The sequence below is a fragment of the Sus scrofa genome, chromosome 1 (genome assembly GCF_054392235.1).
Source record: "Sus scrofa isolate SSC_HxYL_T2T_F1_AM1 chromosome 1, Sscrofa_HxYL_maternal_Yorkshire_Landrace_v2.0, whole genome shotgun sequence".
Lineage (NCBI taxonomy): Eukaryota > Metazoa > Chordata > Mammalia > Artiodactyla > Suidae > Sus > Sus scrofa.
Window position 1 is genome coordinate 43,455,622 of NC_139383.1, and position 18,274 is coordinate 43,473,895.

General features: G+C 33.4%; 2 protein-coding genes across 5 annotated transcripts in view; one reads left to right on the forward strand and one right to left on the reverse strand.

Annotated features, from left to right (window-relative positions):
- The window catches only part of CEP85L (centrosomal protein 85 like), a 163,338-nt gene that overhangs the window by 52,745 nt on the left and 92,319 nt on the right, over positions 1 to 18,274 (forward strand). The window lies entirely within an intron of this gene.
- PLN (phospholamban) lies at positions 4,073 to 13,653 on the reverse strand. The gene is given in 2 exon segments (NM_214213.1): positions 4,073 to 4,732; positions 13,580 to 13,653. A coding segment is annotated over 1 exon segment (159 nt). The 5' UTR covers positions 4,635 to 4,732; positions 13,580 to 13,653; the 3' UTR covers positions 4,073 to 4,475.

Genomic DNA, 18,274 nt, shown 5'->3' on the forward strand with positions numbered 1-18,274 from the left:
GTGACATGAAAATGTCACTCTTATTAGGGCTCAGTCCTGAATAATTATTGAGCCAGCCTCACAGCCTTATGTGTGTCATGTTCCTTGAGTCCCATGATTTCCTACTAAATCAGCTGGAGTGCAGATAGTGAACTGCGAAGCATTTTCCTCTGTGAGTGAAGAGAAACCATCTATGCCCTCAGCTGGTTAGGATTTGTCCTTTGTGTACAGTGTCCACCAAAAGTCTTTGGTTCTTTCCTCTGTTCTGTATTACCTGTTCTTTTCCCACCCTCTCCCAAAGCTGTCTGACTTTTAAGGACTATGACAAAAGAGAAAAACAGCAAAGTCTTGTCTTCTCTTTGAAAAGAATATTTCCCTTTCCAGGCCCCTCTTGCATGTCCTTTTTTTTTTTTTTTTTTTTTTTTTTTTTTTTTTTTTTTTTTTTTTTTTTTTTTGTGGGGGCTTGGGGGAGGAAGGGAATGGAAGGTGCCTATTTCTGCACACAAAGAGTATCCATTGGATCCCTATAAGCTCACAGTGGATCTCCCAGCCAGGAGTGAAGAACTGGGCTCTTTATTTACAAAGAAGTTCTTTTTTTTTTCATATTCCATAGGATGTTTCTGAGTTCTGAGTTGCAGTCATTAAAATAGGAAGATAAAATTTTATGCTTATTTAAATCATGGAAGGCCTTGATCAGCCGGGATATTATTAGCACCTAATGATTTCAACATATTTTGCTGGAAGATTTCTCTTACATACAGCAAAAATATAAATATTTGGTAGAAGGACTTAAATGACTTGGTTTTCGTCTAACATGACATAAGGATGAAAAAGTGTTTATTTTTTTATTAAAGTATAGTTGATTTATAGAGTTGTGCCAATTTCTGCTGTGCAACAAAGTGACCCAGTCGTATATATATGTACACATTCCCTTTCTTATATTATCTTCTATCATTGTCTATCCTAGGAGACTGGATCTAGTTCCCTGTGTTATATGGTAGAACCTCATTGCTTATCTATTCTAAATGTAATAGTTTGTATCTACTCACCCCAAACTCACAGTCCCTCCACCCCCTTGGCAACCACAAGTCTGTCCTCTATGTCTGTGAGTCTCTTTCTGTTTTGTAAATAGATTAATTTGTGCCACATTTGATATTCCACATGTACGTGATATCATATACTGTTTTTCTTTCTCTTTATGACTGACTTAGTGTGAGAATTTCTGGTTGCATCCATGTTGCTGCAAATAGCATTATTCCATTCTTTTTAATGGCTGGGTAGTTTTCCGTTGTATACATGTCCCACGTCTTAATCCATTCATCTGTCAATGACATTTAGATTGTTTCCATGTCTTGGCTATTGTGCGTAGTGCTGCTATGAACATAGAGGTGCATGTATCTTTTTCAGTGGAAGTTTTGTCTGAATGTATGCCTAGGAGTGGGATTGCTGGATCATAGGGTAGTTCTATATTTAATTTTCTGAGGAACCTCCATACTTCTTTCCATAGTAGTTATACCAATTTACATTCCCACCAGCAGTTTAGGAGGGTTCCCTTTTCTCCACCCCCTCTTCAGCATTTATTTTTTGTGGATTTACTAATGATGGCCATTCTGACTGGTGTGAGTTGGTACCTCATTGTAGTTTCAATTTGAAAAGGTTCTATTTTTAATGTGAGGGTAGTTTATGTATACTACTACATCCTCTGAAAAGAAAGTTTTCTTATTTTTATTTTTGCACCCTGTGTTGTTTTTAATTAATTGATTTTTTTTACTGTTTAAGATAATATAGCATAACTGCATTGAAAGGTGTGGACACTGTGACACTGTCAATAGATAGGATATGACATTATGATACATTAACTAGGTAACTAAAAAGCATAGAATTGATTTTTTAAAACATGTTTTAATAAAATCATTAATGTTTAACTTTTTTAATGTCATCTTTTCTATATAGTATTAGTATATAATTTTTAGACATTTTTAAGTGCTGTTACTTAGCAGAAAAGCTTAACTTTTTTTGAAATTTTCTCACTTTGCCAGAAGACTCAGAAGTAATCCAAGGATATGTAATTTCTATGTAGTAGGAAATTCATTAATTTATGTAGGTCTGCCCTCTTGTGTCTGTACTAGGAAATCCTGATCTTATTTTATTTAGGGAAAAGTCACAGAAAACAGCCTACAAAATCAAAACTGCTTATAATTAGATTGTTTTATGGTCATATCAATCATGAGTGAATTCACTGGGTTCAGGAAGTTTCTTTTTAATGTAGGTGATTTGCGTTAAATAAACATTTTGAACCAAATAAAACGTAGAAGGCGACATTAAACATTTAAAATTAGCTCATAGTTGGTACCCTGCACAGTAATATTAGGATTTATTCTATAGTAGAAAGTATTTGCGCATTTGGTATTTAAAATTTTTTAAATACATAGTTTATTGTATTTTACTCTTTATACATCCTGGTAAACAGAATAAGTTCCATCTAAAGAATAGGTTTTATTTTACAGTATAATCTGAGTTATAGTATTCTGTAATTCTCAAGTGTAAGGTTTTAATTTCTATTAAAGGCAGAATGAAAAACAAAAACAAAAAAAACTATTTCTGTTTGACTTAGGGAAAACTCCATAACTTTCACAGTTTATAGCTTTAAGTTGATATTGTAATGAGCAATGTAATAAAAAGGGTAGAACTTATTATTTCAAATTTTCCATTTATTTTAAGGTCATTACACTAATTATAGAATTGGTTACTTTTTACATGGGGAATTACTGCCACCAGTAAAGCAGTTGTCTCATTTATTGCTTATAAACTCTTCTAGTTGCTAATAGGATTTTCAACCCATAGATGAGGCTTTGCTCAAGAAATCCCTCTATCAGTGTGAAACCCCTTTTCCCTCTGTTCCTTAAATATCAGCAATCCAAAATTATCCTCATCCATCCAGGGATTCAGAAAAAACTTAAAAGCATTATTTCCTTTGTTAGCAGCACTTATGTTGAAAACCAAGGTCAATATTGACTTTTCCAATTCTTTTAGTAACCATACTTTAGCAAACCGTATAATAAATTGCACATTCTCTACTTCCCCAATAATTATTATATTGCTTATATATCTTGAACTTAAAATTATTGAATTATACAGTATAGATGTAAACCATTTTAGACTCAGTTTTAAACTGACTCAATTTAATTCACTAAATTTTGGTGAATGTATTTCCCAAACCAGTTTTTTTACTTCTTTTGTTTTATGAATTGTTGGAAGTTATTTTTAAATGATCAGAGGGAAAATTGGAAATGTATTTAGCAAAAAAATAATTGTAGATTAGCATAGCTGTATCTGTAATTTAGCATAGTACAGTGGCCTACCAAATAGGTGTTTACCATTTGGTTGTTAGATTAAGGAAAATAGCTATATCCTATCATGAACAGTAATGACAAAAGTTCGTTTCAAAATTTAATCAAAGAATTTGTTAATTCTGGAGAGATATTTCAAATTTTATTTTTAATGCTTGAAATAATATTTTTTATTCTTTCCCTTGTCTACATTGTGGGTGAAATTAGAATAGAAGGTAACCTATAAAATCACTCTAATGTCTTCTTAAGATTTCATGATTCCAGAGATAAAGTGTGGCAAGTTATGTGTTCTAACTCAGATAATTATCTATTGTGCCTTAAATTAAGGTAGATTCTATTCTATTAGTGTATTAGTAATTATGGCTAATCACAATGTCACATGTTAAATTAACCAGCAGTTCTTGTGTATAGAGAACAGATTTATAGTTTTACCTATATGTACTAGAATTCTATAATTCTTTGAGAAAAATGGTTAAGAGAAATTTTGTTTATGTAAGGATATGGTCTTTTTCCTACTTGATTCTCATAAATTTTTTAAAATATTAGTGTAGTATAGAGAAAAGAATACAAGTTCTCTTTTAGAATGTAGGTTCTGATACCACTAGAGATTCTGTGTGATGATAATAAAGACAGCAGATGTGAGGAGTCAGTGGGCTATTTCAAATGATAGTTCATTTGAATGATTATTTTGGTACACTTGGTGAAGACCTGAAAAATACTTAATAAACATCAAAGAGGCTTTTACAGTACAGTATAAATTATATTTACCCCAAAGAGTGAAGCTAATGCTTTATATATGACGTGAACTAGTTAGCAGTGCAGTTTCCAAACTAAACCCCTAGTTCATCCTCAGAAAAGATTTGGGATAGAAATTTATAAGCTCTGTTGAGAAAATCAACAGTTGCATTATGCACACTTATAGTCATTTTAAAGTTAGTTTCTGAAAATAAAGCCCTTTTCATGTTTACAAGATCCAGCAGATGAATACATTTGCTAACAATTTGTTTCATTCCAAATCTTGACCTTTTCATAAAGAACTTCTGCTGAGGAAGTGGTCTCTTATATAGTATTGTTTCCCTTCTTCATGGGATGACAGATTTTAAGCTGATGGTGATAAATTGTAGCACTGGAGATTGTGGCAGAACTTCAGAGAAGCATCACGATGATGCAAATCAGCAAGAGGCATATTAAGATGAGACAGAAATTGATAAATAGGTTCTGAAGGTTTTGACGTGCTTGTTGAGGCATTTCAATGGTTGAAGCTCTTCTAATAGCAGAGCGAGTGAGGTATTGGACTTTATCCATGATACCAGGAAGGCAGGAAGCCTGAAGTTTTAAGCCGTCAAGAGAAAGCTGAAAAAGCTACCAGCCAAATATGAGATCACTGTCTTCTTTTAGGCAGCCTGGAATGTAAAAATAGTAGATGGATTAGGATCATATGTATAATAACTTATTTTCTGAACAGGTAAAACAGTTTTGTGTAATCCCTCATTCTCTACATTATTTGTATTTATGACATCCAGTATCTCAATAGTCTATGTGTGGCTTTGTCCATCTGCCTGTCTCTTTCTGAGAACCTGTCTTTTTTGGTTATGGTCACAATGATGTTTTCTGTTTGGAGTGCAGTAACTTCAGTTCTTGCCTCCTTCTCTCAGAATGACTAGATGTATAGTTTAGTTTAGGGGGCAGCTTGTTTTGGGCTGTTCCCTTAGGCAAGTTCTTACATACAGTTTCATTAAGACCGTTTCTCTATGAGCATAATTGTTGTGAACATTAGTGTATTAATGGCTCCAGAGCAAATCTAATAAAAAGAAATGAGTGCATTTAAGTATGACATTAGATACTGTTTCAAAGAGATATTCTTTTTATTTCTGAGCATTTCTGGAATAAGATGTAAAAATAAAGCGCATTTGAAGAGTTTACATTTATTCACATCTACATGTTTTGAGATTTTAGTATAGATTTTCTGAAGCAATCACAGATAATTTTTTAAGAAGAAATCAAATTATGAATGTTTTCTATTCATTTTACTAATAAATTTAGCAAATATACATATAAAAGAAATACATGTAATAAATTTTCTCTGGATGTTGATTTCAGTCCAAAATAAAATCATTAAATGGGAAGTATTTTATCAGAATTATAGATTGAAATGTTTGCCATTCCTTTTTACAGTTTTATAGCTTTTTGGATATGCTATTTAAAGTAACATTTTAATAAGACCGTATTAAGTACTGAAGATTTTCAGACTCAGAAGGCATAGTAAATAAAACTGTCATTGTCTTCCTATCTACCACAGATAATTGTTATTTTCAGAGGACCTGTACTTAAGAACAGCATTTCCATTTGCATTCTTTCAGAGCTCCCACAAGCTCTTCTACAAAACCATCTGATTAATTGGTGCCTGATAATTATCTGTGCTAATAAAAAAACCCAGGACTTAATGCATCATTGTAGAAAATTGGATATAGATTAAAAATTAGCCATAAATTAACTGCCCAGAGATAGTAACAGTTAACTTTTGGAGATGTTTTGTTGTCATTAAGGATACTTCTAATGTGAATTTTGAAACAAGAAAAGTTGGAAATGAAATTTTAAAAATAACCATTATTAACTACCCAGAGATAACTGTTATTAACATTTGTTGATATATCACTGCTAATTAAGATTTTACCACCTTACTCCAGCTGCCTAATTTCATTTTTTCCCTAGTGGCTTCACATCTCAAGAAAACCCATCTCAACCTATAGTTCTGTTTCTGAGAGAGACTAGTGCTAAAGATAGCAGAGGGAAGAACTGAAAGAATGAGAAAGAAGATATGTATCAGGCTGGTCAGTCAGAACTTCCCAATTTTTGTTACAAAGAAACCATGTGGTATATGGTCGTTAGATTTTGTAGTTTCAGTGCTTCAATTTGGCTGTATTAAGATTTGAATTATATATTGGACTGAGCTTTCATTTCTCTGGGGACTCTGGTCTCTTTCATGGTATTGACCTGTAGTGAGGAGATCCGAACAACGAACTAGACGTCATTCTTTCAAAGAGTTGGTACAGCTTATGTTTCTCTAGCATATATTCTTCATGGCCATTACTTAATTTATCTGTAACGTTATCACCTTAGAAACTGTCAGCTTAAGCTTGGTATATATTTAATTACTTTAGTTTGAATTCTTAAAGTACTATTGAAATAAAGGAGTTTTGTTCTTTAAGAAAATGCACCCTTTAAGTTGTTTTGGCTTGGATTTGCTTGTTGTAGATACAGTGAATTTTTACTGTTAGATAATTACAAAGAGGATTTTCCTTATTACTGTATATATTTGACTAGTCTCTTTACATGAGTTGTATAATTAAGTACAGTTTGCAGGGACCTGCTGTATAGCACGGAGAACTCTACCTGGAAGTCTGTGATAATCTATGTGGGAAAAGAATCTGAAGGAGAATGGATGTGTGTATATGAATGGCTGAGTCACTTTGTTGCACAGCAGAATTTATCACAACCCTGTAAATCAACTATACTTCAAAAAGTATAATATAGTTTAGGAGGCAGTAGAGAATCATTGATAATTCCTGTTTAAACTTAATTTTTGTGAGGTTTTAGGACTTAAATAGTATAAAAGATCTGAATTTTAAAACTATTCTGAGATAAAACATGGAAAAGGAAGAGCAGGCTGGTTGTTCATCATGAAGCACATATAGGAGTCATTCCCTATCCTGACGCTGATGAGTGGTACTTTAGTCACATGAAACATGTCACCTTTCCATAAATACCTCATTCCCTTTTATGATTCTGCCTTTTGCACATGTTGTTCTGGCGTTGCCTGGAATGTCTCCCTTCCCCCTGCCTCTACCTTTGATTCTTTGCCAGGCGAACTTTAGTTAATCTTTAAGGCTCAGTTCCTGATGAAACCTTCCATGACTTCTTAAGGCAGAATTGATTATCACCTCTGCTGGTTTTTAGTAGACCTATATCAAAACATGGCCATTAGGCGATGCTATAATTTTGATTTATATGCCTGTGACCCCAACTAGACTTCTGGTTCATAAACATAAGGAACCATGTGTTTATTTTGTATTCTAGTACCTAGTACAAAATTGGTACCATTTGAATAAATCAGTGAAGTTGACTAAGCGATTTTTATGATTTACTTTAATATTTTTAGAAAATTGCTAATGATCAGAGTGTTGTGATTCACAAATTAACCATTTAAATAATATAATTTGATAGTTAAACACATAGTTTCCAATGTTCTTAAGTCTCTTTATTTTACAGATGAGGAAAATGAGGCTTAGAGGATTTACCTTAGGGAATTGAAACTTAAATTGTTGTTAATGATTAACAACATTAACCTGGCCTAAGCTTTGTACAAATGGGTACTTGGTGTTTGTGAATTACAAAGAGGTACACTAAGGATAAGAGCTCTCTAATAATGAATGTATAATGAATATAATTTATTTGAAATTAAAAAAAATTTTTTTTAAGGACCACGCACGTGGCACATGGAAGTTCCCAGGCTACAGCCACAGCAACAGAGGATCCGAGCCGTGTCTGTGACCTATACCACAGCTCAGGGCAATGCCGGATCTTCACCCACTGAGTGGGGCCAGGGATCAAACCCGCATCCTCATGGACACTAATCAGGTTCGTTACCGCTGAGCCACAATGTTAACTCCTATAATGAATATACTTTAGATGATCTCATAATACTTAAAAACAGCCAACTGTTGTGGGAAAAGGACAGTTTGTTCCTGGAGACAAAATAAGTATAAAGGAGACAGCCAAAGATAGTGTCTTGTTTTCCGTCAGACTTAGAAATATAATTCTAAAGTGATTTGTAGTCACTTTATAACCTTGTGCTAAAACCAAAACAAATCTGCTTTACATGCTGAAATGTTAGCTGTATGCATACAATTTATTGGTCCCAATTTATTGTACAGTGATACAATCTAAAATGTGTGGAGCCCTAATTCTGTTGAGCTTACAAAATCTGTGTGATAATAATTAAGCCAAAATTCATCCATACAAAAGATGGGGCTTCCTGTCTTATGTTGAGAATTCAAAAGCTGTGTGTGGGAATAGCACAGTCCTATTTTTAGAGTTGTCTTTGACCTTCACAACATCATAAAATACGGCATGGTTGTCAGATATTTATCATTTTTTTTCTCTTCACTCAACAACCATCCCATGAGTTTAGAACTTTTTTTTTTTAGAACTTCAGCAGTCTTTTTTTTTAATCCTTTCTTAGAGCCAAGCTGTTAATACAGTAGTATTTGATAGAGAGCCTAGAAAAATAGTTTCACTTTATTTTCATTTTATCTAATCTCTTAGAGCATTGCTTTGGGTAATCAGAAATAGATTGTGTTGAGATGTTCTGAACCTGCGTCTGGCCTAAACAAACAGTGGAGACTGAAATTAGCCTTATCTTCCTCTCTTAAAAGGATAGCAATATGTGTAAATTAGGTATTTAGGATAAGAGGAGTAAGGGTACTTTTCGAAAATTAATTCACCATCCAAGCCCTAGAATCAGAATAGTGAAAATATGAAAGATACTTGGGTAGGAATTTGGCTGTAGAAATGCCAGTGACATGTAGACGTCAGGAAGTCCTCACAGAGTATCTTGTATGTCTCTGGGAACTATGATTATTCTCATTTTCAGAGGGATGGGAAGAATAACTCTTTACTATTCTTTGTAGGATTTATAAAGCCTTTGGATGTCCACCCTTCCTTTTTTTGCTCAAAAAGGTGAAATTGGGAAGTAGATACAATTAAGTTCCAGCTAGTATTCTGTTTTTCAAAGTGGAAGAAGGCGAAGGACAAACCACAGGCAACTCTAATCCCTCAGTAATTATCATGTGCCATGGTAGGCACATTTGGGGTGGAAGTACCTTGTCAGCCTCTGCAGTAGTCCTCACTTTGTCTGCAGTGAGTTCTGTTTCTTAACATAACATCAGAGACATTGTTGTGCAAAAGGAACCTCACTAGACATTTGAAAACTTTGGTGTCACTTTATGACCTGATAAGACAATTGATACCTTAACGATGTTGTATGTGCTGAGCAGTAACCCCCACCTGTAATTTAAGCACTTTCAGGGCTTTGTAGAACTTTCTGAAGTTCATTTCTGTTGAAACAAATTCCTGAGATTCTGTCTGTGGCATTCAGAATTTTGTTTCCATTTAGTTTTTGTCTGTTTATTATTTTAGTGAACATCCGTGTATTTTGCCAGTAAATTCAAGTAGTACACATCCAAGACTATAGTCTGACAGATGACTTTTTGAAATTTCTTTCCATTAAATTGATTCAGAAGATTAGAATTCTCTGTAGACTTGATTTTACAGGATTTATCTAATTAAGATTATTTGGGAGTTTTATTTTTTCCTATTCTTTGCTGTTATTTTTTGCAGATAATCCAGAAGCGATTATGTATGCATCTTTTTGGTCGCTGCGGTGGGGGGTGGGATTTGTTGAATTAGGTCAGGACAGTAGGTTTGTCATCAGTCTGCTAGTATCCAAAACTTCACTTTGGTAGCATCGTTTTCCTTTTGAGATTACCTAATGCTAGCTAAACTTGGAAGTTATATTGGAAGATATTTTGTGACAGCAACATTCCAAAGCTTTGTTGGTCCACACTGGCTATATGAAAGAATCTTCAGGCTGCTTCTGCCTGGTTGTGAAGAGAATTGTGTAAACATAGAAGTCAACATATTTTTAACCCCTTAATTGATCCCGTAATGAAATATTTCCCTCAGTTTAAAGCTCTGCCTTTAAGGAAATTCATTAAAGAGCAGCTTAGAGATTTCTCTTTGAAATTGGCACATTGCTGTTGCTATTTTGTTGTAGGCTTGCTTTCATTATCTGTTTATCATGTTAAAATAAATTTACTTGCAATTAAAATATTCTTTTTAGCATTTTAGTAGTTGAGACTTCAGATTCTTCTTTGGGAGGAAAAGCATCTGGGGAAGAAGTATAGGGGAAATTTTAAGGACAATGAGTGCCAGTTAAATATCCCTTTCCCTCCCCACAATGTGAGTTGGTCCTTTTTTTTTTTTTTTTTTTTTTTTTTTTTTTTAAAAAAAAGACCTGAAGGTGGAATACATTTTAAAAAGCACTAGAGGTCCTCAGTTGACTACAAGTGTGCTGGGGAAGCGCTCTACACCCATGCCTCATTTTTATGTGTTTATTTGGTCATACATCCTTCAGAATTATGTAGGGTAAGAACAGTGATGTACTGTTTCTAGAAATGTTCAGAGAGACTACATATCTGATTTAGGTCACTGCAGTTTGGAAGCATCACTTCCTTGATTTCTAACCTTTAGGTTTCCTCCTTTGCTGGTATGATCACCACTGTGTTAATTCACAGTTTAGATGAAAGTTAGTGTTTTTCATAACGTAAATAAAGGAGTATTTCTCTCTTCAAGCCCCTTTAAACAAATGAGGTTGAATATTTTAAATGGTAGAATGTGAAGAGGTCAGAAATAAAATTGAGGAAAGCTAAAGTTTTAACATGAAATTGGAATAAAATATAGAACTGTGGTATTTATGAAAAGTTTTGAGGGGAAATTAACCTGTCTTTTAGGTATCAAAGCTAAGTAGATTAAAGGCATGAGTATTTTAGCAATGTAAAAGGAAACTTTGATTTGATTGTACATGCTACTGTTTTTTGAAATCTGTGCAATTATTTTGAGTTTTGTCTTCAAGGATATACTGCATAGTAACTGAGGACATCTCTAACTTCCTTATATCCCTGGCTCTGAAAATGGCCAGGAGGATATTATATAGGCTATTAAAGACATAATGCCTCATGCAAAAATTAACTTTAAATGAAGTGGTTTTAAATTAAAATGGAAGTTTGTGTCATCTAACTTTGCCTTTTAGAGCACCATTAACAGTATTTGAGGACTTTGAATTTATTTTGTTTTGCCAGTGTCAGGAGTTATTTGTTGATCAGTGGATGGGATATGCTTGTGGTTTAGAGTCATAAAATCTTGGCTTCTGCCAAGGCTCCACCATTTCCTAGCTCTGTGACCTTGGGCAGTTCACCTTTTTGCATCTGTTTCCTAAACTGTGAGAAAGAAATGGAATGTCAAACAAATAGGGAATTGAGAGGATCAAATGAGATATTTTATATGGCGCATTTAGAAAATTCTTCAAGAATAAAGGAGGAGGTTTTAATTGACCCTCTTTATTTCTAGGATTGGTAATAAGCAGTTTAATTTAGGTAATCCTTTACATTTAATTTTTTACTTAAAACTTTTATATATTAAACAATTTGTTACATAAGTAATATTTTTATTTAATACATTAATATTTTAATTCTTTTTGGGGGGACTGTTTCATTTATGCAAAGTCTTCTCTCTCTAATTAATTAGTGAGATTTAAGAAACAATATCAATGTATAACCAAATGTAATTTTTTCTGGAGTATTATTTTCCTTAATGTCCACTGAAATATCGTTAAAGTAATTTTGGTATTTGAGTTTTAGGAAATGATAGTGGCACGACCTCTCTTGGTAAAGCAAAGTACTCTTTCATGTGTTTTTTAAACTTAATTAATTATTCATAATTAAAAAATCTTTCACATTTCTTCCATTTTATTTCATCAGATGCTTTTTTTAAAGCACTTAGTTTTAACCACATGAAACAAGACATTACTTAAATTTCACCTTATGATGGAGATAAACTAGTTGGGACATAATGTCTGGCACTAGGGAATTATGTTTGAAATTTGGATTAATAGTCACTGTACATAATTTTTGTTAATCTGGACACACTGTCTATCTAAGGATAATTTTAATAGCAGAATTTCTGCTCTTTCTGGAAATTACCACATTTGTGGCGTGGTATGCAATGTGAAATTCTGGTACTGTAAAAGAACTCATGAACATTTTAAGTGTGAGAATGTGTGTAATTTGATAGGCATTTAAGTAAAAATGCATAAAAACTGCATATAAAACACCCACACTGAGTGACTTTGTAATATCCAAGGAAAAATATTTAATGAAAATAAAGATATTGATAGGCAGTTAGGGTGCTTCAGTGGGAGACAAAAATTGGAAATGTCTTTGCGTGCCTCAAGGAAAGCTGTTTAAGGAATTAAAAAGTTCTTATCTATAAAAAGCAGTAGAATTAACATTTGTCATTCGAACTTAAAATTCCAGAGGTAATTTTATTTTGACATTTATGTAAAGATAAAAATAATGAAAATCATAATATCCTTTATGCCCTGACTGAAATCTTAGAATGAAGACACATTTTATACATTAAATTGAGGGTTGTAACATCAAGAGTAGAGTAGAATTTAAACAGAAGTTACAAAATTTATGGTGGTATCTCCCTTCTTGGGCATTTTTCATCCTCTCCTGTCCACCCTCTAAGTACAAGAGAGGAAACTGAGAAACACTGGAGGATAGTACCTTGATAAAAGTATATTCATTAATAGGCAGAGTAAAGATCCATTTTTATCAAATTCACTCAAATGAGATAGGAATATTTGTACTGCCAAAATAATGTTTTTTTATTTTTAAAATAAATTAATATTCTGTAACTTCATAAAGAATTTTACATGTTTCTGACAAGTATTTTGAAATGCCCAAACTTATCATTTATGATAGAATATTAAATTTAATAGAAATAACACAATTTATTAAAAGCTTGGATTTTTTTGTAGAAGTTGACTGGACTTTATAGAAAGGAAAAAAAGTCTTCAAAAGCATTTTAAAACTAGTTTGTGCTATTTATTCTTAAACTCCACTTTATTAATATTCACTGTAAGGAATCATAATGATAATATCAGAATACTCATGCCAATAATGTGCATTTTATACAGTCACACCATTGTTCATAGTATCTAGATGTAAACAGACAGCCCAGCCCTACCCTTCTCCTTAGCAGAGTAACATAACAAAATGAAAACATTGTTTTTGTATGGAGAAATCAAATCACCTCTACCACCAAACATGGTAACATAGTTGAAAGATACTTTAATTGGCAGAAATTCACCTTTGAACAGCGGAAATAAAAGTGAAAGTTAAATTAAAATGACAAACCATTAACCAGGATCAAAGATGAATACAGTCTTATTGTTACTATTACTTGAATGGACAAGCATTTATTTAGAAATTAAGCTTTACGTCAGCCAGACATTATCAAACTTCCTACTGAAATTTACCAAGTACGATTAACTCTTTTTAAAAAGTTCTCTAAGTTTGAATTATAGAAAGTAAGAGTTGCCATAATCAGTAAAATCTGTTTCTTACCTTGGCTGTTTATGATGATCACAGTATAGAATATTGTGAGTTGTATGAAGTCTTATCGGTGTTTAGCTGGAAAGTTTTCTGACTCTGTTACCAGAGTTATGGGAACAATTGAAGTAGGTGGAGGGGGAAAAGGGTTATAGGGAGGTCTTATGATGTCACCCAGGAATTCTGAAGTTATGATTGGTTAGCCATAGTCTTATCACAGCCAAACTTTTTAGAATGTCATTTATCTTAACATTAGTTATAGAAAGGTCATTAATACTTTGTGCTTCTTTTTTTTTTTTTTCTTTTTTTTAACTTTTAAAATATATGGGAGGTAAATTGAAAAGTTCAGGGTGAATAGAAAGTTCAGAGTGATAGCTGTTTTGTAAAAGTTCATGCATCTTCAGGCTTAGAAATAATTGTAAACTGAGGGTGATAATGTTGAAGAATTAAAGTAATATGAGTTTTAATAGATTGAGAGTAATAATACTGGCTTAAGCCAGACAACTTTGATTGAGTTGTTGCTGTTGCTTTAACACTGCAGCTTCAGAATGTTAGCTTCTAGCAAGATAATAATTAAACATTGTTACAGAATCAAATTTTACACCTTTTCCTGACTGACTGTGTTCTTTTTTCATACCTATGTGTGTATGGGAGAGAGAGTGTGTGTGAGAAAACAAGGATAAGAAGACTGATTTTGGTTTAAAAAAAAATTAGCTTTACCTTACAGTTAAAGTAAGAATAAATATATTTAATTCATTTGTGTTTTCTTCATTTAGAACAATATATTTACTGTAATTCTCATGTTTAAACTGATAGATATTACCCTGGAAAATTCGCTGTTTACAAATTTAAGTACTTAGGATTTTTTAACAGCTGCCTTAAGTTACCGTAAAATCTTACTAAAATTTTAGTAAGCTGACACAGTATCAGGAGTAACTTTGCAGCAGAAAAGAAATAATCACAAATCCCTAATCAGTGGCATCCTAGTTAATGACACTTTATTAACGACAGGTGTGCGTGTGTTTGGAAATTTAAGTAGTGTTTCTAAAAGGGTATGCTCATTTAATGCAGTAATTGTTTTCCTGAAAATTACTATGTAAATTAAATTTTAGTAAATGGAATGATATTTCAAACTTCCGAGAACAGAAAAGTATTCCTTTGAAAAGCCAGGCATCATTTTCCTGTTTTTTTCTAATTTTTTTGTTTATATTTTAGATTTACTTAAATCACCACATCTCAGAATTCTAATTCTTTAAATCTTGCCCATAATTCTGGACAAGCTAATTGTTATTTTTAATTTGTTTTATACTTAACGGCAGAGTGAACTCAGCCTGCTTTACTTTCTTATGGGTAACTAAAATCTTTTCCAGCAGCTGTTTATGTGTCCTTAAATGGAGATGATTTTGGCTTCTTCCAAAGAAAGATAAATCCTTTGCTAGAGCAAACCTCTCGTTATTTAAAGAATCAGCTAAAACTATCAGAGAAATAATATTTCAGCAAAGACCGTCTGTGAACATTGCCAAAGAAAAATTTACAGCTTAAAAGTAAAACCCAAAGTTAAATAAATTGTATGAATGTTTTTTGAGATTTTGCTCAGCACTCGATAGGCATTTTTTAAATCCTTATGTAGCAAGTATCTCTTATCATCATTATCAATTTCCAGTAACTACTGAATATAAAATCTCAGGACTTGAAATATAACCCTAAAGTGGTTTACAGTAATTTGTCAAAGATGGCATAGCTGCTAAGAGGCTGACTGAGGATTCACAACTGCATCTGTTATAATTCTCTGATAGGTTGGCAGATTGTGGGGGAGAAGATCATAATTTGGATATAGATTTCACAGAGTAGCATACCTCAACTAAGGGATTTTAATATAGAGATAGATGAATTATTGAAAGCCTAACTATTTTTAGAAAATCTGCTTTAAGTTCACCTACACATTCATTTGAAAATGAAGCTTAGGGGGATAGATCACTGTAGTGTGAGCACCTCTAGTGCTAAGAAAATAGAATGCATAGTTGAATAAAATATGGCCTAGATATTTCACAGTTGGCAAATTTGCTTTCAGAGCTTATTGGATACACACACACACACACGCACGCAAACGCTCACACACACACTCATCCTTAGAAGAATACTAACAGACTGTGTGTCAGAGTTGGAAAATGGGGATAAAAAAATCAATTTTCAGATTTATACCAGGGTGGGGAACTTTTGTGTTTTACCCTTTTCCTTTTGGTTAGCTGCTGCTGCTACTGCTGCAGATGATGTGATGATCGTTGTTATTAGTCCAAGGGGAGTGCTAGGACTTGTTACATCTTAGTTTTAGCCCGATTGCCTAAACAGAAAGTTGTTTAGTAGGAGCATTGGTGAACTACAGTATAATCAGTATATTATTCCTCCAAAATTCCACATTGAGGGGCTGGAAAATGTTTTTAGAGGTGCTTTGTAAGAATCTTCATTTGGAGTGTGACTGTAGTTTGAAACTATTTTTGTTGTTGTATAAATCCTCTAAGCTGCCTTATCTGTAGAATGGGCTTGTTATGAGGGTTTAATTAGATGAAGCCTGTGTAATGCCTATTAGAGATCTCACAACACGGTGCCCATTTAGTGTTAGTACTTATTTTCTATTTTCGTTTAGATGATTTTTTTTTTTTTTTTTTTTTTTTTTTTTTTTGTCTTCTTGTCTTTTTAGGGCCACACATGCGGCATATGGAGGTTCCCAGGCTAGGGGTCTAGTTAGAGCAGTAGCCGCCGGCCTACGCCACAGCAACACGGTATCTGAGCCACGTCTGCAACCTCTACCACAGCTCATGGCAATGCCAGATCCTTAACCCACTGAACGAGGCCAGGAATCGAACCCACCACCTCATGGTTCCTAGTCAGAGTCGTTTCCGCTGTGTCACTGACGGGAACTCATTGCTTAGATGGTTCTTAATCTGCATCCATGCATGAGTTCAGTGCCTTCTGAACTTGTATAGGGAAAATGTTAGACATCTTTTTTTTTTTTGCTAAACTCTAAATGATATTTAACACTTAGTTTTGACTGTAGACCACAACTGCAGTTAGCAATGCATTTGACTGTCACTATAGCAATCTTAGATAATTTCATATATTGTAGTTTTTGCAAATAGCTTGAAATACTGTTTACATTCATACCACTTGAAGTTACACATTTTGACCTTCCTATAAATATTGTTATTTAGCATGTTAATAAAGAAGCAGAAACATTACAACACAAATTTGTTTTTTTTTAAATAATTACTTCAGTGTAATTCATTTCCTTTCTAATCCTATGTAACTCACTAATTTTTTTTAAAGTTTTATTTTAGAATGGTTCTAAATTTGCAGAATTATTGCTAGTATATAGAGAGTTCCTATATACCCTACACCACGTTAGTATCCTACTGCAACAGTTGTGCCATTGTTGATACATTATTTTAACTAAAGCCCATACTTTATTCAGATTTTCTCAGTTTTCCCTTGTGTTCTTTTTCAGGATTCTTTCGGGAACACTAGTGTACATTTAGTAGTCATGTCTCCTTTGCTCTCCTTGGTTAGGACATTTTCTTATAGAAAGTCCTCAGTTGGGATTTGTCTGATGTTTTTCCCATGGTTAGACCAGTTAATGCATTTTCTGAGGGGAAAATCAGAGAGGTAAAAATGCCATTTTCATGACATGTCAAGTACAGACAGTATGAGCATGATTTATTAATGTTGTTACCCTTGATCACCTGGCTCAAGTGTAGTATTTGTCATGTGTCTCCAGGGTAAAGTTACTCTTTTTCTTCTCCTTCCTTATTATACTCTCCAAAAGAGAGTTACTATGCACAGTCCACATTTTTGCTTCACTACCTTCAGAGTGGAGTGTTAATAAAAATTATTTGGAATCCTATGTGCTTTGTGATATAAAAACATGCTGAGAACAGATCAGTAGGCTTCAGCTGTCTGCCAAAAAAAAAGTTCATGGCACAAAAAATTAAGAACTCCTGTGTTAGAGGATGTTTCTATGGTTGTATGGAGCAACCTTTTGTTGAAAGAAGACGACTGCCTTCTCAAACAGGCTAAAATACAGACCTCTTAGTTTGCGTTTTTAGGCCCTGTCTTTTTAGCTTCATCTCTTATCACATTTCTTTGTATCCTGTGCCCTGGCCCTGTATAGCTGCCTGCCACATTCTGAACAGTCTATTCTATTGTTCTATTTTAAGCCTCCCCACTTTTTATAGGAATGTCCTCCTTACCAACCTTTATTCCCATTAAAGTGCTATTTCATTGTACATCTTCTGTGCAGCCCTTGCTTATTCTTAGGAGAAATACTTTTGCATGTAGCTATTATTATCTATCTCATTTTATTGTGTTTATTTGTCTGTCTGGACTAGACTGCATGCTCCTTGAGAGCCGATCCAATAACTCATTATTTATAGTCTCTTTATTCCTTGTGGTATTATTACCTAGTATAGTACCTACCTCTTAGCAATTATTTAATACTGATCAAATGGATGATTGGATGAGTTAGTGAATAAAGGGGGGACTGGGAAATATTGCATGGTGGTGGTGAATGAGTGATCCTGCATAAGTAACTGTTAGGTACAATTAAATCATTCTCAATTTTAAAGCTCATTGTAGGGGAGAAGGAGAATAATTGGGAGATTGGGTGTAAGAGCAGAATAATTGAGAATATAACTTTCTTGTCAATTGAAAATTATG